This window comes from Anoplopoma fimbria, chromosome 13, assembly GCF_027596085.1.
Source record: "Anoplopoma fimbria isolate UVic2021 breed Golden Eagle Sablefish chromosome 13, Afim_UVic_2022, whole genome shotgun sequence".
Classification (NCBI taxonomy): Eukaryota; Metazoa; Chordata; class Actinopteri; order Perciformes; family Anoplopomatidae; genus Anoplopoma; species Anoplopoma fimbria.
Window position 1 is genome coordinate 9,302,427 of NC_072461.1, and position 25,788 is coordinate 9,328,214.

Consider the following 25,788-nt stretch of genomic DNA (forward strand, 5'->3'; position numbering starts at 1 on the left):
AATTACACTTTATAATCTCATTATACAGAGTGGCTCTTTTCAAAGTGTTATAATATTATATTATACAGTTTTTAGCACTAACAAGCATTTCATAGTTGTAGTTCGTCAATGTGGTCAATTAGTAATATAGTACTGCATCCTTTTAACGAAGCATACAGTATCATAAAAATTACTACATCTCCATCATAAATGTATAAGTAGTAGAAGGAGTAGTAGAAGTATAAAGTAGCATAAAATATATATATTTTATGCTACGTTACACTTCTATATCTTCTAATTTTTTATACTGTATGCTTCGTTAATATATATATATTAACGAAGCATACAGTATAAAAACTGTATATATATATATATATATATATATATATATATATATATATATAGCATTAGTGAATGTTATATTTAACCATTAATTAAGTCGAGGAATCACATAATGACATGCTGCAGCTACAGACATACAACCTGTTAAGTATAATATATTTGACACATATTGATAATAAGATAAGACTAATAATCAAATAAGGCACAAACACAAAAGTTGAGTTTCGACAGTTTATTATGTTGAAAAAGAAGAGAAAAAAAAAAGTCATGCACAGTTTAAAATTAAGATAATTATTTGATAAGACATGATAAATCATTTAAAAATATTTTGCATACAAATAAGAAAAGAGAAAAATCATTTCAGCATATATATATATCCATATTTCTATCACACAGCATATCTGTAATACAATAATATTCTTTGCACTGATTTTACAAACGAGCTGTAATGCATGACTTTCAATACTGTGGCAGACCTGTTCCGATTTGGTATTCGAAATAGTTTCATGCTCTTTCCTCCGTTGATTAATTTCTTTAGTCTGGAATAACCAAACCAATAAGACTATCCCACAACGTCACTACCTGCCACGCTCTCTCCTTTAAGTAAACACTTGAGTAAGTGAAATCATATCAGTTACAAACTGACACAGATCTGTACTGTAGCAGCTGAACGTCAAGGGCCAACCTCCAGCGAGGCAGAAGGAATGTACCACAAATAAATAAATACTTCATTTCTCCTTCCAACAGAAAAAAAAAAACCTAAACACGTAAAACATTTTTTTTCTTTTACAGGAAAAAAAAAAAAAAGAGAGAGAGAACGCCAAACCAAGGAGTGTCAGATCACACAGTACCTTCAAGCTGTAGAGTTTTGATAAAAGTTAGTAATTTGAGGTTTTGGTAAACAGATTGCATTGCGGTAAACACTGGCTGACATCCGCAGCTTCACGATCTCGCTGCCACTACTTGAAGGAGGGTAAATTTGGCACTTTGATGCTGATGTCACCAATGTTGATGTTTCTGGGCATTTCCGGCAGGTTCATGTTCTTTACAGCTGACACGGCACGAGCAGGCGCTCCTGCAATACCGGCCTATACACACACACACAAACACACACACACACGTGCGCACACACACGGAGGGTTGATAAGATACAAATCAGTGAATAAAACAATACACATGTTGCTGTAAACGACAAAACATTGAACAATGGACGTTGGACACACAAGCACACACTGTGCTAAACAAAGTACTTGACAAAAAAATTAATATAAACAGTCAACTGCTGACAAAATGCAAAAGCACTGACAGCTACTAAGACAGACAACGTGTGCAAATGTACATTCAGATGCCTTCATAGCTTCATATGCACATGCATTAGTTGGTTCTATAATGACTTACACATCACAACCAGAGCCAATTATGAATCAACTGTGAGGACACACTGTACTAGACCTTTCGCTAATTTTTGATGTACTGGGCAGTACTGGACATTCATCAAATGGACAAAAGGCCGCATTGCTTGGAAATTGAACCCACCGGACTCTTGAGGACCGGTAAGGGGCAAAAATGCAAGGAGAGAACTGGGTAAAGCAGAAAAAAATGGATTTGGATGTGAAGACGGAAATGATGTTTGGATAGATAGGTATGTATAGAATGTGTGTCATACATGTCAACATAATACAGGTGTTACTGTACTTCTAGTGGGTTGAATTACTTCTGGAAAAGACTACACAACTGTAGCTATCTAAATACATATTTGTGATTAGAGGAATGAGAATATTGTGCCATTTACACATCTATAGTGTTAACTACTGATGAGATGAGGAGGCTGTGAGCCTGGAAGTACTAAACTACAATGGGAAATCTATTCTCAGGGACGGAGGGGGCTCTTCACTCTAACACAATGAATCTCAATGTAAAACCTTTTAAGAGAAATTGAGAGTTTTTAAAGGAAAGCATCAGGGTAGTTTAGCTTTATTTGGAACAATAAAAGACATCCGTGGAGATTGAATGATTGGATGTTTTCGTCTCAAGTCTGTGCAGACATTTGAGAGTCACTGCGGTTAGAGAACCCCAAACTGAATCTTCAGCAGACAGACCCAAAAATGACCCAAAGGGTTTCAGCCACCACAGAGAGCTGTACGTTCTCAATGCCTCTGATAGGAGCACTTTCAATCGAGAAGCCTCGTAAATCATTTAGTGATATGACGCACAGAAACTATGTCTGGAATGCGGATTCATCCACTTCACTTATTTTTACAAGGTTATTTCAATGGACCGTTTGTCTTATGGAGCATTCCTCTTTCTGCCAAGAATCAAGGAGACTTGTGTTCGAGCAAAAGACGACCGTGGCGTTCACCAGGAGCACATGGGCTTGGTATTCAGGAGTCAGTCTTGAGATACAATTTTTTCCACAGTGGGGTAGCCTGGATACCCACTGTGCAAGTCCATAATAGTGGGTTGTTAATCAAATGCTGGGTGACTAATACGTACAGAAATAGCAACACCAGCTGTGTAACACAAGACAATGGCTTGATTCTCTGGTCTATGTAATTTAGAGAGCCATAGAATGCTCGAGCATCACCCCTTTTGTTGGGAAAAACGGGATAAAAAGTCTACAGTAGAGGGGTTTTATTGTCAGTTTAAGACAAACTACTTAGTTTAAGACAAATATGCTCATTTGATTTTCAGCCGAGAGTTGGATGAGAAACTTCATACATAATTCATAACCCCTGATATGTAGCTATAGAGGGGTACGCGCCGGAGAGGGGGCGGGGCTTGTCAACAAATCCATTTATTTCACCATCAACCATGCAATAAATAAATACTATTTCTGCTTTATACTTGTTGTGGCAGTCCCAGATATCCTGGGAAACTAAACGCCGTCTTGTCTGAGTTCATAACATCATCTGTGGATTTATTCGAGCCGTATGAACCAAAAATAAACAATTTTACTGTGATTTAATTGCAATAAATGTACAAAAAGGGACGCTGAAATAACAACATAATGATGGTGGTTTGTAAAAAGTCAGAATTCATGTTTTGTTAGTTCTCTCTGCAGGAGGAGAAGGAAATCACTTTTAAAATGCCTGTTTTGTGAACGGAGCTCGGCTCGATGACAGAGTGACAGGAGGAGAAGCTCAACGCTGATTGGCTGATCGATGACAGAGTGACAGGAGGAGAAGCTCAACGCTGATTGGCTGTCGCAACACAGCGTCCCGCGAATATTTCACCTGATTCGCGCCGCCAGGCTCGAGTTCGCATCTACTCGCGAATATTCGCGTCTGTGCATTGACTTTACATGTAAACTAGACGCGCGAAATATTCGCTTCGCTTTTGGTGTGAACGCAGCATTAAGTGCAAGTTTCATATGTGGGCCATATTCCATTATGTTTTTAGAATTTGTAGCGGGCCAATTAAAAATGGCACGCGGGCGTAGTTTGGACACCCCTGATCTAAGCTAACTAGCTGCAGCTATATATCTACTATATCTTCTCATCTATCCAAGCTAACTAGCTGATAGCTGTAGCTACATATCTACCATCTACAATATATTCTCATCTAACTAAGCTAAGCAGCTGCTAGCTGTAGCCAACTACATATCTTCTTATCTATCTAAGCTAACTAGCTGTAGCTACATATCTACCATATCTTCTCATTTAACTGCAAGAAAGCAAATGAGCATATTTCCCAAAATATTGAACTATTCTTTTTAGGCCAGACATGTTTTGATAGGGTCACAATTACATGCTATTGCCACACAACGAGACAAATGTCATTGAATACGAAAATGGGCTTAAGAACAATTATAATTTTTTTTAATGCCATTTCACGGCAGTTTAAGAACACTCAAGCCTTTTGTATATACTTATATTTCTTTAAACTAAAGCGAGTGGACATTATAAAAAGGCACACCTGACCTTATGTACAATGCACAGAAACAAATTATAGCTTCAGAAAGTATCATAGAGTTTAACAACCATCTCTATGACAGTCTCAAGTAACAGCAGCTCGACATTACAAACTTTACAGAGATAATATTTATTTATCTATTGTAATAGACTGCATTATACTGTCAGCTCTTTCTATTATCCACCAACTGTACATTCACCGGTGGCAACATTTTTGGGTCTGCCATGAAAGATTCTTACTGTATGTTAGTGTTGCAGTTTGCTATTACATGGAGGGCCATATGGTGGGACTCAGGGTGGGGAGGGGATAAACTTTAGTTAAGGTTATAGTACTTGGTTGTAAATTTAGCAGTACCTTTGTCTACCTGTCCTGCCTGGTAGACTGAAAGATAAACGTCTGTAAAGAGAGAGAAGAATGGAAAGAACTAGACAGGGTCAGGAAAAAGAGGAATGAGGAATGTTAAAGCAGATTAAAGTAATTACAGTTTATCTCCACAGGAAAAAAGTGATAGGACCTATCATAGACCACATCTTTATAGCCAAAAATGATCTAAAGCTTTACCCACAATCAGTCTTATCGCCAGAAGTGAAGATAAAAATTGAGAAAGTTTGATGAAAAAACACGAATGCCACTTGATCAGTCTTTGCCAGTCTGGAAGTGGAACAGCTCATTCCTTGTTCCCCCTGACACTGCCCTCTAAAAAGGACAATGTCATTTTCTATTAGCATCAGTGTGAAAAACACACACTGCGGTCTAGGGTAGGTCCAAAAGGGAAGGACGGAGCAGCTTTGATGATTGTAGAACAGTAAAGGACTCTGCTTACAGAACATTAATCAAAAAGAAGACTCTGTGTCATTTAAAGCACACAATGCAGTTCAGATTATTAGAAAAAGTTTACTTTGTTAGAACTTGAACTTAAATTCAAATGTTAGAGCGCACAATTGAGGTCAGCCAGTTAAAAACCGAAAGATGTAACCCTTGACTTCCTTTTTAATACAAGAAATTTGTAAAACTTTGTGTCAGCGTTTCTCATGCAAAAGTAAAAAAGGACTCCCAAATAACATTGCCTCAATGTTTAGACGTCATTGCAGTGCATTGTAAGCAATTTAAACACTAAGCCAGTTAAGCTTGAGGACTGTCAGAGGCTAAAATTCACATTATGCAAAACAGAAATGATTTCATGAAATTGTCTCTGGCTGTCTGTCTGATTGAAAACGTTCCAATAAGTAAGTAAATGTTTATCTGCTCGCAGAAGCTGTATGGAAAGCAAAGCAGTGTCCTTGCATAGAGCAGATATCTAAGCAAGGACACTGGCTTATAGACGTAACAAAAAGACACTGGGAAAAGCATTTACTCAACAATAAAATGAAATTCACATTCTTCTCTAGAATAATAAGCCTACAACCAGCCTGTTTTCATGAAGACATGTCAAATCCACATCACTAGAAGATGGTGATTCAATGGTCACAGATTCTGAAGTTGCACTAGAGAATGGTACAGCTAAGTCTCTACGTAACAAGAAACAAATGATGCTGTATTTCATGCTGAGGGATACAGGAGAGGATATGTTGAGTCTTGACCTGTGTTGAGAGCAGTGCAGCAGTGAGAGGAGAGGCCGAAACATAAAAAAATACTAAAAGGAGCACAAACACTTAAAGAGGAGGTAGGGAGCATCCACAAGGGTCACTGGAGAGGAGCATGCAGGTTGCAGCATACACACATGCCTGCATACTGTGCACGATAACGGCAGAGAGGACCGGATGACGGATCAGGTCGTACAGTGCATACAGCGGACGGGGCTGCGTCAGGCTTACCTCAGACTTCTCCATCTTATTCTGGGCATCCACCTGCGTGATGATTTCATTCATGTTTGTCTCCAGGACCATCCCGCCCATCACCATCTCCGCCAGAATGTTGTGGACCTGAGAAAAATAAGATCAGGGATCGTGCCTTATTTTCATTTAACAGATTCAATTTTTCAGTCACAATGACTTGCATGTGCTTCAAGTCCCCCTTTTCAGAATGAATAAGTAGTGAACAAACCTTAAATAATAACCCGCTATAATGTAGTTTTATTATTTGGTACATTCACATATTCATGTGTCATTCATCATCTGTTTATATAACAGCCTTCCCTTCTGGTTGCCCACAGGAGAACTTGTAAGTAAGTTGGTGACAAATACATGAATAAACACTTATAGCGGCTTACAGCTACATCGTAGTGTGTTAAAAACCATTTATGAAATTTCAAATCCTGCTTTTAAATGTTAAATAAGGACCTTTTTTTCTACATAATATTAGAAATAGTACAAAATGTTCATGTCTAATTTGATCAATTTGATCAATTAATCAATTAAAGGACAAATCATTTCAGCTCCAAACTGCAGCATGTATTTAAGTTGTTTTTAAGAGGTTGCTTGTAACACCAAAATGTATAGTCATTGACAAACCAATGATGCATTAGCAAATTGCTCAACCACAAAATCTGGGAAGTTACTGAAAATCTGTTAATTTCACAACAGATAATTTGTGACAGCACAAGCCACAAATCATCAGATAAGTGTGTCACGGTAAAATGAGGCAATAAATTCTTTGAATATTACAACTAATTTCTACTTTCTAGGATCAAACATTCAAGCAGCTTTCTAAACATGTAACATAACAAAGAGGCAAAGCATTTCAAAAGCATTTCCTACCTTATCTACATGGAAAATTAAGTCGAGCTCACAGACATTCTCAAAGCATTTGTCCAGTGTTTCCACAAATACCTGAAAATAGAAAGAATTTAATGTTAAACTAGAATTACCGGCTCCTGGTTGTATGACTCTGCCAACCAGTCATGTTAAAGTTTATGTCCATGTCTGTCCAAAATATCATCACAAAGGTGTTTTGTGAGGTACAGTGACCTTTGACCTTTAAATTCTAATCAGTTCAACTTAGGTCCTTTTTTCTAAATTGTGCCAAATTAGAAAAAAATTCACTCAAGGCATTCCTGAGATATTATGTTCATGAGAATGGGTTGGACGTAAGGTCACAGTGACCTTTAACCACCAATTCTAATCAACCTAGGAAAGGAATTCTTGAGTTATGGCCACAAAAGTGTTTTGTGAGGTCACATTGACCTTTGACCTCCAGATTCTAATCAGTTAATCCTTGTGTCCAAGTGGACGTTTGCTCTAAATTTGACGAAATTGCTTCAAGGTGTTCCTGAGATATTAGGTTCTCGAGAATGGACCGGACGAAGAACTCAAAAATATAACTGCCATGGCTGTCGCTGGTACGGATCAATAAAAATTGACTTGATTGTTAATGCGAAAAATAAAGACACAGAAAGTGGAACAGTTCAACTTTGGTTTCTCAAGCTTTTACCTGGATCAGGTCTAAAATGCCTAGCTCACTCTCTGAGGAGTCCACACAAAACACAAAGTACAGTGTGGCGTAGTGTCTGTAGATCAGCCTGTAGTCCGATCCTCCAATCAACCTGAAACACAGGGGGCAAGGAAACATCACACCTCTCCGGAGTGAATACATTACATGCAGGATCGTCACGTCGATCAACGCCTGTAGCACATTTGCATAAAGATACGTGTCTGTGCCATAATATGCTGTTAACATGTTACGAACGGATGTGTTTAGTCAGGGAGCAACACATGTGAAGATAGGACATACTAACATAAGAAGATATGAAAGTTAATGCTTATCCAATGGCTGTGTGACATACCACAGGAAATGTTGTAACCCTGCCTAGTCCTTTGTCGTCACACAAAGGGAAATGTGAATGAAGGGATCTTTGGTTGATGTGGTAACACTCAGTAGTTGCCTAATGCTTAATGTACACTATAATACAATTTTTTTTAACCATGTGTATTTGCAAGAGAAAGAGGGAGGGATGACATTTCCAGAGGTAAAACGACACCTACTCTGTTCCTCATTCATGAATGATGGATGAACTTAAAACAAACACTGTTACTATTGACGCTCATTCATAAAGCTTTCCTTCTATTGTGCGAAATGATAAACTGGAGTATTTACTTGCACTCGCATTTAGACATACTGTTACCGTTGCCATGCTTACATTCCACCTTCTAGGAAATTACAGACGTTCTCATCTCTTTTCGAGACCAAGTGGAAGGTTTCCCTGATGATCTGTTGCTCTGTGTCTTCACTCTGCAAGGAAGAACGAGGAAACAAGAGAGTGTCAAAACAAAGAGGAGCTGCTGAATAATGTTCTGTTTGTGCACTTAATTGCTTCCAGTGAGCCATTTCATTACTCCTATCCAGGAGGCTGGGTTGGCGGGGGAATAAATGGTTCCCCTGGCCTCTCTTTATCTTGAATATATGCATTAGTTCTGAGTGAAAAAAACATGGAATATACACTCACCATTCTCTATTACATAGCTAAACATACACTAGTGCCCACAGGCTGAACAGGCAGTGATGTCATTGTGCAAACTGAACAAAGGCATGCTCATCTTATTGTTTGCTAATGGTTGAGATTAGGTCTAAAACCACAAATATCCTTGGGCTTGTTTGCAAACAGTTCCTGAAAAGATTTCCTGAGCTAATAAAGGGCCAAAGTGCCGCAGCACAAAAAATTGATTTGAGGCTCATTCTAAAACTCAGATTTATGAATTATGTTATTTAGGGGATGAAACATATATTAGCCAATAAAAAATAAGGGGAGACACCTTTGGTGAATAAAGGAACATTATTAACAAATAGATACCGACATGAAATTCAATAAAAAAGATAATTATTGTCTGTATCGCAAGTTTTCTTAAATGTTATGTTTATCAGTACCTGATTGAATATGTGCTAATTTGCATACATTCCCAGAAGAGATATCTGAACATTGGATAAAGCCAGGTTCAGCCATGTCATTTTGTTGACATATTAGGGTCAAAGGTTTTTACAGAGGGAATTTGGGATATCTCTTTGCATCACTCCATAAGTCAGACAATAATGTCAACTGTCTAAAAGAATACATTTGTATCTCATATTTTTTGGAATAAAATGTTCTAAGAATCTTTTTTGTGTGTTTTTATGTAATAAAAAAAAATGCTTTTGTTGCGCAGCCCTGTGTTGAACAATATCTGTAACCTTGAACCTTGTGAATTTTTTTTTTTTTTAAATGAACAAATCCATCTGCAAAAATACCTTCAGAACATTGATAGGAATGGAGCTGGACAGTTTGGTGTATGTAGTTGCTGCTTAAGTGGAGATTTCTGCCTCAGAAAAAATTATTTAGCGGAAACGGCATTTAAATAAATTTATTGTTAAAACATATACATTTCGCAAAACACTACAGTGGAATAGGGTAATTTTTTTTAGATCAACTAATAGATATAACGATGGAACGTCCCCAACTTACATGATTATTATTTTTTTGTTTAACAAGTTTTCTGACATTTTATGTTTAAATGTGCAAATGAGGCATCACATGATGCTTACTTTAGGAGAAGTCTATAGATGCAAATCACCAAAGTAATGAAACAAACACCTTAATGTTTATTTTGATTGTCTTCTTTCCACAAGTCTGATAGAAGACATGTTATGGAAGCAAAATGGCCTAAAATCTTAACATTAATCAGCACACAAAAAACAATGCTTTGGTCTGGGGTGTCTTGCCTGAACTGAAAATGCACACACAAGGTATGAGACGCAAAAACATGTGGTCTGAGAGTTTTAGCATAAACCTTATCATCCTCAACGGGGGTTTGAATCTGTTGTGTGTGCATCTCTAACACTGAGTCAGCCCCACCAAAGGGCGCTAATGTCCTCTCGGGGTGCAGAACAGGTCAGCGAGCTCAAGGAGAGAGGACGCTGTCCAGCATGCAGCTGGCTGGAAGGCCGGTCATGTGACTTGTAGCATGGGACCAGCAGGGATACGGCACTCACAGATAAAATATACACACTTAAAAATAGCAGCATCTCATATAACTCGAAATACTTATATATATATATAAGTATTTAGATACTGCTTATGGATTTAAATTTTTGATTTACGTAAATTCAGAGCAAAGAAGTCAAAGCTTCACAACATAACACAAATATTTGCAGCTCTAACCTTGTCACTTACTGTATTTATTGAATTTGTTTATGCAAGTTCATGACTTAACTCACTGCTCAAAACAGTCTTCACAGCTACTAGAATGTTAGTATATTATACCCTGCCAGCCAGTAAGCCGACACCTCAGCCTTTAATATAACAGATGGTGTCTACATCGGCTGCTTATAATCCAATCACGTTCAATGTATCCTCCTGAATCTCAATAATTAGATACGATACCATGCTGGATTAAACAACAGCGTTCGGCCTTGTGTTTTTAAGTGCAGGGAAATGATGAAATCTTTTTCCATTCATTTTTTGTTCATAAAACAATTGTGACAAATTCCCATCACTTATTTCTGACCTGCTGTCCGAATTTTAGACCAGAAACCATTTGTAATGAGAGTGATTTTTTCAAGCAAAAAGTCCAAACACTTGCTGGCTCGAGCATCTCATACGCAAATATTTGCTGCTTTTCCTTGTCTTATCTTGATAGTAAACTAAATATTTACGGGTTTTTTACTGATAAACAAGAATTTGAAGATATCACGTTGGGTTCTGGGAAACTTTAGTGGGCCTTTTCACAGTTTTCTCACATGTTTTAGACTAACTGATTGAGAAAATACTCAGATGATTAATTGATATTGAAAAGAATTGTTAACAAAAACAATAATCATCCTAATCACATACAGCCCGTGGTGAATACGTATTCATATCTTGTATTTAAGAAAAAGTAGCGATAACACAGTGTAGAAATACTACTAAAAGTAAAAAAAAGTTGTTGTTGTAAAAGTCCTCGATTCAAAACAAAAGCATTAGAATCAAAATGAACTTATCTTAACCTTTAATAACACATCACAATGTATTTGTTGATTTTGTATTACATGTACTCATCTGTATCTGCATAGATACTAGTAACTTGAGTTATCAAATTAATGTAGTGTTGTATAATATTTCCTCTGAATTGTAGTGTTATAGAAGACTAAAGTAGCAGTATAATATTAAGTTAAGAACAAATACCTCAGGATTGAGTTGAAGTACAGGACTTGAGTACACACAAAGAACAGCAAACCTCACATTTATTTATTTTTTTGCTTGAAAAAAATGACATCCATTGGTTCACACAGTTGCCAATGAATGATGTTGCTATGTCCAAGTCACCTTGCTGAGGTGGCACCAAAATAAAAGAACCGGCATGCAGCCAACCGTGAGATAGAAATCCAATTATGAGAACAAGCCAACGCAGCTTGCCCAACAAAGGGTATGACATAACCGGTTAGTTGCTACATGATCGGAGTTTTCCCGGCAGAGCAGGTGGGTACAACTTCACTCCAAGTTAAAGACAACGGAACTAATTGAAGCAGTTAAAAGGCCGGTGGTGAGAGCACGAGACACTCACAAGGGCGTCATTTAAAGTCATGTGACACAAACAGAGTGACCTCACTTCGCCGTGTTTCACCAGCAACAGCTGCACTTTAAACGCGAAAATGTGGCACGGGGCTGTTCGCACAGGTTAGGCAGGAATCCGATATTTCGCTACGGCTCGCTTCGTTTAATTATTCATATTTTTAAAGGACAGCAGGGTTCAGACTGACATCTTATACACCGAGGAGGGGGGGAGCAGTCCGAAACAACAGCACATCACGGGGCGCGTGCGAAGCAGCCTGCAGACACCGTCCCATTCAAACAGTTTGCGAAAATATGCAATGAATGTATATTTATTAAAAGGTATAGCTACATCCGCCTAGCTTTGCTTTAAAAAAACATAACACAAAGTGTCTTAACAGACGCAGCTCGCTATTCTTTTTTTTTTTATTTACTTCCGCCTGTGACAACCTTGATGAACAATACGTTGTGTAAATAATTAACATGTTACTCACATAATGCTCGTAGAATTTAGAAAGCCTCGGTTTCCCATGGTTGTTGAATATTAAAATGGCTTTTATCATGACTGTAGCTGAGCGCGGGGAGGCGGGGGAACAGAAAGGGGTCAGTCTGCGAAAGACTGTCGTCTGTTAACTCCCGTGAGTCCAGAACGGAGTGGGGGGGTCAGAGCTTAATCCCGTCTCGATTTAAGGTTAATACGGGATAGCTTCGAGCTACACGCTGCTACTCCTCCATCGTCTCTTTACGGAAATATTCCACGTCAAGGGACCAGTCATGCTCTCCTCCTCCTCCTGCTACGGTAGCCGATATGGTTCAAACTGAACCTCCGTCCGGCGCCGCAAACCGCGAAAGGGAAATGTGATTATTTACTGTTGATATGCCTGATGCTTGGACCATCCATGCAGTTGTTTGGGTTACCTGTGTTTTGGTCTTATTTCTTGTGTCTTGTTAAATATATATATATATATATATATATATATATATATATATATATATATATATATATATTTATATATATATATATATATATATATATATATTTATTTTTATATATATATTTATCGCGCGCCATTGTCCTTCTTTCTGTTTTGATTATGTCTCACGTATATGACGTAAGGTACGTTATTTATTTTTGTTACGCATTTGATTTTAAGTGGAAACGTTTTACATACAGTTTGTCGTAAACACAGTGCAAATTGTATGTATGAAGCATGTTTTGGTAATATAATAGTAAGAATAATCATCATTATCATCATCAAACATTAAAGAATAGGGGAATACATAAACAAAAGTCTGCATTCACACATAGTAGCTCTAGAATTGTACTTAATAATACGGTTAAAAAAAGTAAAGTAAAGTGTGACAGTTTTTCGCATTTGTTTGTAACAGAAGGGTTTACGAAATAATTACAAAATAAAATGAGAAAAGTCTGCAGTTGGGAAACTTTTTGTCCTTCTTTATTTATGGAAATAATATTTCCCCAAACATTAACTGTTCTGTTGTTAGTATGAACAATTGAAGACAAAATGGGATACAAGCAATCTATGAACATCAGCAACTCGTTCATTTTCCATATTAAAGTTACACTATTTTTTATGAAAATATTTACAAAACCAGCAAACCAGTTTAGATGTTATTTCCCATCAAACCAAGAGCATCAGTTTAATACCCTGTCCATCAGTAGTACTAAGTGGGAAGAGTTGGTTTAAGTTTTAGCCACAAGGTGGAGCCTCAGCACATCTGCTGTTGATGATGTGGCATCTCATAGGAGAACTTGCCAAAACCTCTGATGCAAAGAACATTCCCCAGTTTTTCTGCAGTCTGCTGCCATGAAGGCGTGCATATCTTCCTCAGCCAGAGAGGATTTTCCTCTGACTCAAGTTGAGTTTCAACAGGAGTTTGGACCCTAACCTGTGGTAACAAGTAAAATGTTGATGATTTAAAGTCATCCTTTTCTAAAAATCTGAAAAGTGTTCTGCTCTCAAGCAAGCAGTGTTGCTCTGATTTCTCTTAAATACTTGTTAAGTGTCATCGAGCAAGACTTTGTCCTCAAAATCTCAACCGAGCTCTCTGACACCTGCGTTGATATTTGATATATTTCTGAGCAACCACTGCTCAACAGCGTGCAGGAACAAACACTTTTTACATCTGCAAATACTGTAGAAGCTTCCACTGACATGTTGCATGTCTTCAGTCCTCTCCTTTTCCTTCAGCTGGTGGAGCACCTCGAATGGCCTGCATATTTATGTGGAGTAATTTGATATTCACAAGAATGATTTATGATTTAGTGCAAGCTGAGAGAGCTGGACTGGCTGACACACAACGCCAAGGACGTGCCGATAATCATGTTATCAAACACACGGACAGGAGCTGATTTACTACCTTACTCAATCCCATCATGCACGTACACAGATGCAGGGGCATTAACTCAGTTTTGTCTCCTGTGGTTTACTGATCTCAGGTCAGTGATCTGGGGCTGAAGATGGAAACATTGCACTGAAAAAGTTATAAATACCCAAGATGCAGCGACTTTAACTTCTGACATTTGCACTTAATGATAGTGGGCTATGCTATTTTTTACTTTCTAACACGTGACTCTCTCATTTAATTGAATTTGCTAAATTAGTATTGTTTATAAGCAGTGTTTAACTCACACCTTGCACCTGCATGTGCAGGTATTTATGGGATCTTCTAAGTGAGGCGACAAGGACACACAGGACAATGCCTGGTTGGATCTAGTAAAGCATCTGCAGTGTTAATAAATCACTTTCCCTTTGTCTTGATCTACCCTTTTTAGATATGACACCATTCAACCTTGTTTATCCGACCCCCACCACACATTTACTATACCATCCCCACTTTGTTTGTGAGCCTCCTCTGTGCACACACCTTGGGCAGTGTGTGGATGACTGAGTTCCTGGAGGAGAGAGCCCAAAAAACAACAGAAAACAAGGCTGGACATCCATTGTTGGAGAAATGCCTCAGTGAGGGGGGAGGCTGTGTTTGTGGCAACGTGGTGGATTGGACTCAGAGAGGATTAGTCCAATTGATTTGTGTGTGAAATGACTGCATATGTTTTTGAGTTAAAGCATGCAAAAATAAATACAAAATAATAGAAAATGTATTATTTCTATTGAGTGAGAGTGATGCAGCCATATTTATTCTGTTTGCAATATTTCATGATGCGCTCCTGATAAAATGTATTTAAATTAGACTGCGTGTTGTGGGCGTCCACCTTCTCACATAATGGTACAGTCCAACAGCAGCTCGCCCCCAAAATTGCAGCGCCAGCCTATAAAAAGTACACGACTTGCAGAGAGTTGCTATTACAGAAACCTGCTGTTTCAAGCTGAGGAGAACTATCTGAAACAGAAGCCCCCCCTCGCACAGAGATGGAGCACACCGAGGTTGTGAAGCCAGAAACTCTGGACGACCTGATAAAAACCCTGCACAAAGTCTTCGAGAGCGACAGCATCAATATTGAGGAGGTCCAAAACATAATGGAAGCATATGAGAGCAACCCTCAGGAGTGGAAGAAATATGCAAAGTTTGACCAGTACAGGTAAAAAAAAAAAAATGCTTGCAATTCAGAAGTTTTGATATTGTACAGCATACTTACTAATCAGATATTACTAATTTATTATGCTCCTGCACTTTGCACTCTTGCTGTGTGGCTGTCTGTCACCTTGGACTAGTGTGATTTTGTTTTAACTATGGTCCAAATGTTTGATTTTTCCAATCATATATTTTGCTTTTGTTCATATTGTGTGTTTATTTTATGTCTGCTGCTCTTACCTTTTATTGAGAAAAAAAAACAACACCTTTTTAGGCTGCTCTAGAAAGTTAAACTGCCCTTGAAAAAAATGGGGAATCTAATAGGTTAATTCAAAAGTGAATGCATTTTTAACATTGATACAATCAGTTGAAATGTTTTTGTTTTTTTATTAAAAAACAAACAATCATCGTTCTTATATTTGAATGAAAACCATGGTGTTGTTTCCATACAAAATAACATATTTAGACACGTGTAATTGAAATAAAAAGAGACTAAAATTCATATGAATGCAGTCCATTTATTAACGCCTTACGCATTGAGCAGATAGCCTCGAACAAACCAGTCCATCCTACATGTTTATGTGGTTCCTCACTACAAAATATGGGTGCTCTATTCAAACGCCTTTCAATAGCTCCAGTGTTTTGATTAGCGAGGGGGTCAACGGAGGGAGGGTGAGCGGGCGGGCCAATCAACGCCGAGAACGGACGCACACCCGACTGGCTGGGGCTGCCTGTTATCCGCAACGGGAGCTGCAGCTGCCTTTGCAAATATTTTGGAGGCTGAAGGAGTCGCACGGGGCAGGAACATAAATAACAATATTGACACGCAGAGCAAGGTCCTATGACACGAAGTTATCTGTGTGGACAGAGAATGATCACTAATGGCCCCCTCTGTTGTCTGACCCCTGGATAAATATGCTCACGTTGATATTTAGGTTTGTCCTGAAATGATTCTACATCATTTGAATTCGGTATTCAGTGTAAAGCAGCATGTTTTTTAATGTTTTTTTCCCCATTTAACATTAACATTTCCAGTACATTTAATTAACAATTCGGGGCAAAAGCTAATCTCTGGACTCATTTGAGACCTTTTTAATGCGCCCCATGTCTCCCTGTTCGTTGAGCAAATTGTCCTCTCTTGCAGGTACACAAGGAACTTGGTTGACGAGGGCAACGGGAAGTTCAATCTCATGATTCTGTGCTGGGGAGAAGGCCACGGCAGGTGAGCCGCTCATTTATTACAAAATATGATCCAACTGTGTTTTTTCTCATTGTAATTTGGAATCAAAAAGATCTAAGAGATCACTGCCAATTTATATTGATTATAGCTGTTGCGTAAAGCTATTAACTGTTATTTTCTGTGGCAATTCAAGTCAATAGAGATAAGAGAGTCCTGTGTGTAACAGACAGAGAGGAAGGTTATGTAAATGTTATTTGAGGATATCTATCGCATGTTTCACTACGTCAGCAAATGTCTATAGAAATGGAAAGGTCTATTTAAGTTTGTTAGAATGCTAACATCTTTGTCTTTATATGATTCATTACATAGTATTTGACTAGCAGATTGCACTAACAGTAAGGATTAATGGTTCCAAACATTGTCCACATTGAAATGTGGCCGGACAACTGTAATTCACAAGAGCGGCCTGAAAAAGGTTTTGACATTGTTATGGCTCATTACTCACAAGATTTGAATGACTTTGAATTACATTATATTATGCAAGGATAGTATCTGCCACTCTAGTGGAACAATTTGAATGTCATAACACAAGAAGAAGAGATCCAGAATTTCTTAAAACTGTCTCCCCTTGTGACAGAATCCCAGACATTTCTTGAAAGGACTGATTTTTATTGTTGCTTTTTTGGACTTAAAGAGGACCGTATTCTGACACTGTTTACTTGTGCGTTTCCGTACGATTTGCAGCAGCATCCACGACCACACAGACTGCCATTGTTTCATGAAGCTGCTGCAGGGTCAGCTGAAGGAGACACTGTTTGAGTGGCCCGACAGTAAATCACAAGGAGACATGGTCCAGAAGTCACAGAGGATTCTCCAGGAAAACAAGGTTGCTTACATAAACGGTGAGAAACCAGACTGTGTGCATATTTTTTCTTTTCTTTTTGAATAGAGATAGCCATTCACCATTCAGAAATGTATGCATCTTGATTCTGTTACAGTAATACTTGTTTGTTTGTGTGGGGGCAAGGGATTCTTCATAAAGTGCTGCAGGGATGACTTATTTTTGTAGGCCGACCCCAGAGGTTAGCGTAGCATTGGTACAGTTAACAAAATCCAACAGGATGTCTTCATTGGATTTTGGTTTAGTCCAGAAATGAATCTCTGCGGCAAACAAACATTTATTTTTTCACAAATGATCACAGTTTTTGTGATTTGTTATGCGTTAATGCAGTTGTCAAAAGTCAAAAGCTAACATTTAGCCATTTGTTAGCAACTGCCTTTTTTAAGAAACACAAAAGCTTCAAAACTCACGCTAGGGGTATAAACTGACATATTTTTATATAATAGAACAAAACATTAAAATCTCTTGAGCTTGTGTTAGCCCCAAACCAGGCATGTAACCAAAAACCTGTTCAAAACACCCATTGACTTATATCCGGGTTTTAAGACTCATTCCTGAGGCGCTCTACGGGTTAAACTTTCAAATTACTATGTGTTGAGAACAATAAAAGAAACATTCTCTACATGTTCTGTCCCACATCAGATACCTACTATCTCTGAAACAGTCGGGACTATGTGTCACTTTTTACAGCGCAGAGTGATACCAAAGTTTCAAACCTCTGCAGTGAGGTTATGTCAACTTGGACTCAGGAGTTAGAACAGCCAGTTCTCGCTCTGAATAGTCGGTCTCTCCCCCAAAATCTCTGCTGACTCGAGTATTTCCCCAAAGCCATCAGAGCCGTGGTGTGATGTTTGGTCTCACTGCCAGGAAAGGCCCGTGAGCCCCATTTCACAGCATTCCAGTGGTAAACGCTGCCTTAATGTATGTTTTCCTGTTCATGCGCTGCATATTTCAGACTCCATTGGCCTGCATCGTGTGGAAAATGGCAGCCACACGGAGTGCGCAGCCAGTTTGCACCTGTACAGTCCGCCGTTCCAGACCTGCCAGACCTTTGACCAGCGGACAGGGCACAGGAACACTGTCAAGATGACCTTCTGGAGCAAATACGGAGAGAGGACTCCATTTGTAAGGGACTTTTCTTTTATTATGGTTTTGATACATATTAAATTAAAAATTACAGTAAGGAGGAGTATTTCATGTTCTTTGGACACCTGAATTTGGAAAGTCAAATTCTGTAGGTGGAAGTTATGATTGTTGGAAGTTAAACTCAAAGATATGTGATATTCTGACAATATGCACAGTACAAAAAACACTGAAAGCCTAAATATATAAATAACTACATATTACCACACACAGGAGCTCTCACAGACCTCCTCACCCCCTCCGCCTTATGAGCAGGAAGTGGAAGTTTTTTATAGTGTCTTGATTGTCTCATTAAGCACGGCCTATAGGCAATTAAAGCAGCACCCTTTGGAGATTAAGGGATTTAATAGAAAGTTACCATTTGCTATCCATTATATATGTGTTTCCAGTTGCTGCTGTTTCAACAAAATAGTTGCTTTGGCAGGCAAGAAATGTTGTAGCAGGTTTTTTTTTATTATCTTCAGGGACGGAAGAATTCACTTTTTAGCTTAAATATTTTCTTTGAAAATTGAAATTCCAAAGCACTGCACATTGTAAAAATGAATGGCAGAGAAATGAAAATAGCACAAGGATGTGAAAACAAGAGCGCCCAACGCTATAGGACCTCGGCTACCGACAGTGGCCTTATCGGAAATATACAAGTTGTATAAGCACACCTTGACCATAACACCGTCAAGTCAGTGCATTGGATTGCGACACTGTACAGAGGAGATAAGATAGCAGAAGGACGTAAGTGTAATTACACAGCGAACTTAACTCGCTATACGCCCCTAGCTCTCGACAGTGGTCTGAGGTTTGTTGTTGTTTTTTTCGGATGGATGAGCAATTAGGTGCTGTATCACGTTGGAAAAATTTGAGTCCGAATTAAGATCCTGACTTTGAAAAACCCTGTCTAAATTAGGATTGACTTAAAGGCGAAGGGAAATGTTTAATTCAGTGACTAATGACCTGACCTCTTGCTCTGTCTCCCACTCTTTTTTTCTCAGGAGTCCACAGTGTCACAAGAGAACAACTAATGGTCGCCAAAGGAGGCTCCGGATGACGAAGGCAGTTACATTTAAAAATGACAATGTTGTGAGATTGATTCAAGGGGAAACTGCTGAGGGAAGCGAAATGTGGACCTACTATGACTAAGCAACCCATTTAAAAATCAGGAGCGGGCCGGTTCAAAGGGACAACCCAGTAATTAGAATGGCTTTATCGCTTGCCCAGTGTGAGCTTGGCAAATACTGATGAGCGCAGGACGAATGCATGAATAGGCTTGGACACGGATTGAATCTGCCTTTTGTTTGCTGGGCCCGAGGAGACCCTTTCCCAATAACAACATTCCTGTTTATCTACAACCTGTGTAACCACACTTTTGTAAAGTTATGGCCCATAGTCAGAGAGTAGAGCTTTAGCATTTCTAAAAAAAAAAAAAAAAAGGGGGGGGGGCGGATATTGCTGTTTTTAGTGTTTAAATTTTATATCTCAAGAAAACGAAAAAACAGTTCAGCAATCAACAGTTTTGTTATCGGTGGAGCACTTTTATAGCTGTATTTTACTGTCAACTTATGCCACTCAAAATTGTCTTAACACCTGTTGAAAATCGTGAAGTGTAACATCGTTTGTATAATCTAATTACAAAAAAATGTTCCATTTGCATTTGGAAAAAAGTAAAGTGTTTTTTTTTAAAGCGTGATGGTTATAATTTATTTGCAGCAAAGAGAGAGAGAGAGTGTTAAATTGGCAAACCTCTGTGTTACTCCTAAACGTATTCATCCTCTCACCCAGAGAGCCTTTTTGTCTTATTAGCAGACAGCGTGTTTAGATGAAACTCAAACCTTCTCTCAGGATTTTGGCATATTCTAAATGTAACTGTATTTATATAGCGCGTGGCTTTTACAGCACGGCGCCTCTCATAGCACTAAATGATTCCGCGATGCAGTAAAGGATAAATCTTGCCATAACTGACCATTAAACACCATTACCCTTTCACAGAACTTCATGTTGTGTTGTCTTCATTTTTGGTGTAACTAGTTCTATGCATCTCATACCTCATTCAACAAGCACCTGACACGCAAAGAGTTTGTTTGTGCAGAATGCATGCACACATGTGGGCCTTTTTGTGTGGGCTGCTGGGTGTTAACTTACACGTTTGTTAGCTTCAGCACCTCTCACGGACATATATACATATATAGAGCGGGTAAAATAAGTATTGAACACGTCACCATTTTTCTCAGTAAATATATTTCTAAAGGTGCTATTGACATGAAATTTTCATCAGATGTCGGAAACAACCCAAGTAATCCATAAAACAAAACAAATAAGTTCAGAAATTAAGTTATGTGTAATAAAATGGAATGACACAGGGAAAAAGTATTGAACACGCTTACTGAAATGTATTTAATACTTGGTACAAAAGCCTTTGTTGGTAATGACAGCTTCAAGTTTTGTGTAATAAAATGGAATGACACGGAAAAAGTATTGAACACATGAAGAAAGGGAGGTGCAAAAAGGCATGGAAAGCCAAGACACCAGTTGAAATCTATCAGTAATTAGAAAGCAATCCTGCCCCTTGTCAGTGCAAATTAATATCAGCTGGTTCAGTCCCAACTGATGGCCTATAAAAAGGTGTCTCATTACCAAGGTGTCACACAAGAAACATCTCATGATGGGTAAAAGCAAAGAGCTCTCTCAAGACCTTCGCAACCTTATTGTTGCAAAACATACTGATGGCATTGGTTACAGAAGGATTTCTAAACTTCTGAATGTTCCAGTGAGCACTGTTGGGGCCATAATCCGGAAGTGAAAAAAAAAAATTTCACTTTAAACCGGCCACGACCAGGTTCTCCTCGCAAGATTTCTGACAGAGGAGTGAAAAGAATTATCAGAAGAGTTGTCCAAGAGCCAAGGCCCACTTGTGGAGAGCTTCAGAAAGACCTGGAATTAGCAGGTACAATTGTTTCAAAGAAAACAATAAGTAATGCACTCAACCACGATGGCCTGAATGCACGCTCACCACGCAAGACTCCATTGCTGAAGAAAAAGCATGTTGAAGCTCGTTTAAAGTTTGCTGCACAACATTTAGACAAGCCTGTGAAATGCTGGGAGAATATAGTCTGGTCAGATGAGACCAAAATTGAACTCTTTGGATGCCATAATACACACCATGTTTGGAGGTCAAATGGCACTGCACATCACCCCAAAAACACCATACCAACAGTGAAGTTTGGAGGTGGGAACATCATGATGTGGGGCTGTTTTTCAGCATACGGCACTGGCAAACTTCATATAATTGAAGGAAGGATGAATGGAAAAATGTACCGAGACACTCTTGATAACAATCTGCTGCCATCTACCAGGATGATGAAGATGAAACGAGGGTGGACATTTCAGCAAGACAATGATCCCAAACACACAGCCAAGGAAACTCTCAATTGGTTTCAGAGAAAGAAAATAAATCTGCTAGAACAGCCCAGCCAATCACCTGACTTGAATCCAATAGAAAATCTATGGAAAGAACTAAAGATCAGAGTTCATAGAAGAGGCACACGAACCTTCAAGATTTGAAGTTTGTGTGGAAGAATGGGCCAAAATCACACCTGAGCAATGCATGCAACTAGTTTCTCCATACAGGAGGCGTCTTGAAGCTGTCATTACCAACAAAGGCTTTTGTACCAAGTATTAAATACATTTCAGTAAGCGTGTTCAATACTTTTTCCCTGTGTCATTCCATTTTATTACACATAACTTAATTTCTGAACTTATTTGTTTTTTTTTCTTTGTATGTATGGATTACTTGGGTTGTTACCGACATCTGGTGAACATTTCATGTCAATAGCACCTTTAGAAATATATTTACTGCGAAAAATGGTGACGTGTTCAATACAACCCCTAATGGTTCATTAATAGTCACAAGTCATTGCAGTCATTGTTCAGACATTTATCTACAGATAAGCCCTGTCTGGCTTCAGCCTAGCAAGCATGCTAATGCATGCGTTACCCTCTGTACTTTGATTCGAGGGAAATCTTGATCGGTCATCAATAAACAGTATTACTGATCAAAGTACCAGCTATTCTGTATGATGTCTGTGCACAACTGGCATCTCCCTGGCAAGCAACCAAGTGCATTTACTGTGACTGGGTTGGTTTTGTATTAGCAGATAAATTTGAAAGATAAGGCGCAATCGAAAAAGGGGAGTGTATGTGGAAACTACAAATAACACTTTATAGTTGCCACCAGCTTCAGTGATAAGTAGCTAATACTTCACCGTGTCCTCTGTACCAGTTTCACATATCCGTGGATGGCACGTGTATCAGGTCTTTTATTTTGTATCTTGGGGTTTCCACTGTATAAACCAATGCTTTTTCCTTTGCATTTTGTTTACATTTTTGCACAGTGTATTCTGTGATTTTTAAATGGGATAGCAACAGTAACTTTAATGTGGAAGGGAAGTTACTTAAATAAAGTCAGCAACCAAGCTCAAAGTAGAAAACCTGTGCATCAAAAATTCATTGCATGCATTTGTGCCATTTCATAAGTTTATTCTGCACAACCCTTGATACCCTCTCGTTCACTCAGGCCCCCCCAAAAATGGACAGTTTAGTCAAACAAGAAACACACGTCATTGGTCACATTTCGTCACTATTTGCCTTCGCTCAGAGCACAGAGTGTGTCGGGGGAGGGGGTGGGGTGGGGTGGGTTTGATGAATAAATCTCCTCAGGTTTGCTCCGCAGCAGGTCAACCGTGGGATGGCCTGCAGCCAGTGTTATGTAAGCGGCTTGATTGGCCCAGGATGCAACCTGTTTTATTAGAGGACTCTATTGCCATGTGCCAGGCTGAATGGGCTCATCCAGGAGACCTTTACCTTGATGTAAAGATGAGTGCTGATATGATCATTGATCAACCTCATCAAGAAAAATGATATCTTATTAATCTTCACATTTCACAAGTTGATGGAGTGTGATAAACTTGAGCTGCAGATTCCAACGGTGAATGGCCTTCCTTTGAACACGCAGCAGAGTATGACGCTGAACAATTTTAGAAAACTAAAGTGAATGATTATGCATGTATGTACATGTTTTAGTGATGATTGTGGCTGCTATGCTTTACTTACCATGTATTTGTTGTTAATTGGTAACTGCAAAAGAGCTATTGCTCGCCGTCATTTCTTCTGGGTGTAACGCTCGCTTTACGCTTCACTTGGATGAAGTAGTTGCCTTTGTTTTTAGACAATTACACCTGTCCTCTTTAACTTTCTATCTTTATTTTTGGCTTATCACTCTATCTCAGTGTTTCAACCAACATGGGCAAATACAATTTTCACCCACGAGTGACCTATTCCTTTCAATTATTCGCTGTTGTTTGAGCAATGCCCATGCAGTTCAATGCACTGATCGTTTGGTGCCACCGGAACTAATGCCGAACAGACGCATTCAGGCACTCTGCTCATATAACTCACAGGTACAAGTTCTAGCACAATTTGCATTTTTGTGATATTTCTTCATCTACCTATTGATCTTATGGAGTCTTGAACAACAAGAATGCGTGTCATTTCCTCGGTGTGGACGTTGACCTTGGACGATATCTCTTATTGGCCCAGATAGAAGGAGCCTTGGCATGAAGTAGCCGCTGTTTGTCTTCCTGAAATATTTGGATGTGTGTCAGTTTTCATGCGGTGTTTCTTTTGTTGTGTCAGTTTTGTCGCACTGGATATTTCCCCCTCTTTTCCTCACTTCTGGGGGTCTTTCCTTATCCAAAGCGAGGGCCGGACAGGACAGAGGATGTCGTAAAGTCCCCTGTGGCAAATTAGTTTTTTTCACACTGTTTCCTAACCCCTCGCTTTGTTCTGGAGGTGCTGAGATCGAAAGTGCAAAGTAGAGACTTGGAGCATGTGCTGTGTGTGATGATAACAATAAAGCAGGTGTTCTCTAGGGCACAGACAGAAGCGGAAGAGCTTTGATAAATTACTTATCGAGGTGGCCTCAGCACCATGATAGTGACACGCTCGATAAAACATTGAATGGCACACATGCTGCGCTATCACAGCGTGTGGCATGACCATTGTTTTATTACATGGGAGTGATAAAAGCCCCCGCTCTGCACCGTCAAGGCCTTTCAGCTTCTGAATTCTATGAAATGCTTCACCTTTAAATTTTTCTAATATTTCCATTGGTCGCTTTTACCGAAATGGTTACTTACAAGTCAGATGGAAACTGACTATTTAGACAGCGGCCTCCACACGTGTCAGAGTCAGTCATTACTCACTCAGAGGTCAAGAAATTGAAAGGAGGATCTTCATTTCAAGCCGTGCTCTGCAAAATTGCAGTGTTTAACATAAAGAGCACCACACCCTGGGTTTTAAAGACCAGTACTCAAGAGACTTGGGCTTCCTCGGTGTTTCCATAAGCCAGCCCTGACTCCTTTACCGTGACACACAAGTTACGAAACACTTGGTCACTTTCATTCTGACTCTTTCCTTGTTCCTTTTATTATTTTATTTTAGTTTTTTACTGGCAAGTGCTGAAACTTTGTGTTACCGTAACACAATTCAAAAAATGTCCTCAAAACATACAAACGGAAACAGCAATATCAGTTATAGAGCGATATCTGTCTTAAGATTGCAAACATTAGCCACCATGAGCTAGTGGTCATACCAGACCAAGCAAGACTGTAGAAGCAAAAATGCATGAATTCAGCGCTTAATTTATAAGTTGAAATGCTACTTTTTCTATTAAAAGTAACATAGTCACTTTAAATTGGATTAAAAGAGATTGCAGCGCTTAATTTATAAGTTGAAATGCTACTTTTTCTATTAAAAGTAACATAGTCACTTTAAATTGGATTAATGTATAAAATAGCATTATGACATGTTGCACAAGTGCCTCACCTAAATTTAACAAGAGTGGTGTTTATTTAACATGAGGGAAGCAGCTTCAGCATCAAGTCTGTCTAAAATCAGTGACTGTGCATTAACTGTAAAGTTAAAACTTATCATGCCCTCAAACATGACAGCTGGCTGTCACACACTGTCCATGGACAAAACAGTCCAACTCCGGCTGATGTACACTCAAAGGCACGTTCAACAAACTGAGAAAACTTCCTTTGCTTCTTGATCTTCGTCATTTCCCAAAAATGTTAGTCAGTTGAAAGTACACACAAACCAAAGTCTATCGAAGGAGTGATGTGACAAATGACAGCTTATCCATCTATAACGATCTTTGTACTACAAATCTTTATATTATTCTCTCAAATATCAAAACATTTGCAAAAATGGTGTCTGAGGAAAAAGTTCCACAAAACAGGACTGCTAGATATATACACGATGAAGTAAAACTGAGAAGACGTGGAAAATGAA

The 25,788-nt window shown here is 38.8% G+C and overlaps 2 protein-coding genes across 2 annotated transcripts; one reads left to right on the forward strand and one right to left on the reverse strand.

Annotated features, from left to right (window-relative positions):
* Positions 1-545: 545 nt before the first annotated feature.
* LOC129100899 (AP-3 complex subunit sigma-1) lies at positions 546-12,448 on the reverse strand. Its single transcript, XM_054610439.1, has 6 exons — positions 12,163-12,448; positions 8,309-8,400; positions 7,603-7,714; positions 6,930-7,001; positions 6,048-6,155; positions 546-1,409 (listed from the first exon to the last, which is right to left on the reverse strand). Exons 1-6 carry the CDS (start codon positions 12,229-12,231, stop codon positions 1,281-1,283), a joined length of 582 nt encoding a protein of 193 aa, XP_054466414.1. The 5' UTR covers positions 12,232-12,448; the 3' UTR covers positions 546-1,280.
* A 2,538-nt stretch (positions 12,449-14,986) lies between these two features.
* Positions 14,987-20,429, forward strand: cdo1 (cysteine dioxygenase, type I). The gene is made up of 5 exons (XM_054610581.1): positions 14,987-15,230; positions 16,368-16,445; positions 17,148-17,305; positions 18,260-18,429; positions 19,434-20,429. Exons 1-5 carry the CDS (start codon positions 15,061-15,063, stop codon positions 19,461-19,463), a joined length of 606 nt encoding a protein of 201 aa, XP_054466556.1. The 5' UTR covers positions 14,987-15,060; the 3' UTR covers positions 19,464-20,429.
* The last annotated feature ends 5,359 nt before the right edge of the window (positions 20,430-25,788 follow it).

Coding starts and splice junctions, on each gene's coding strand:
- LOC129100899 (XM_054610439.1), bottom strand. CDS start 12,231: ATGATAAAAGCCATTTTAATATTCAACAACCATGGGAAACCGAGGCTT. Junction 7,715..8,308: donor AATTTCCTAGAAGGTGGAAT/GTAAGCATGGCA, acceptor CCTGTGTTTCAG/GTTGATTGGAGGATCGGACT. Junction 6,156..6,929: donor TAATTTTCCATGTAGATAAG/GTAGGAAATGCT, acceptor TATTTTTCTCAG/GTCCACAACATTCTGGCGGA.
- cdo1 (XM_054610581.1), top strand. CDS start 15,061: ATGGAGCACACCGAGGTTGTGAAGCCAGAAACTCTGGACGACCTGATA. Junction 15,231..16,367: donor GCAAAGTTTGACCAGTACAG/GTAAAAAAAAAA, acceptor CCTCTCTTGCAG/GTACACAAGGAACTTGGTTG. Junction 16,446..17,147: donor TGGGGAGAAGGCCACGGCAG/GTGAGCCGCTCA, acceptor TACGATTTGCAG/CAGCATCCACGACCACACAG.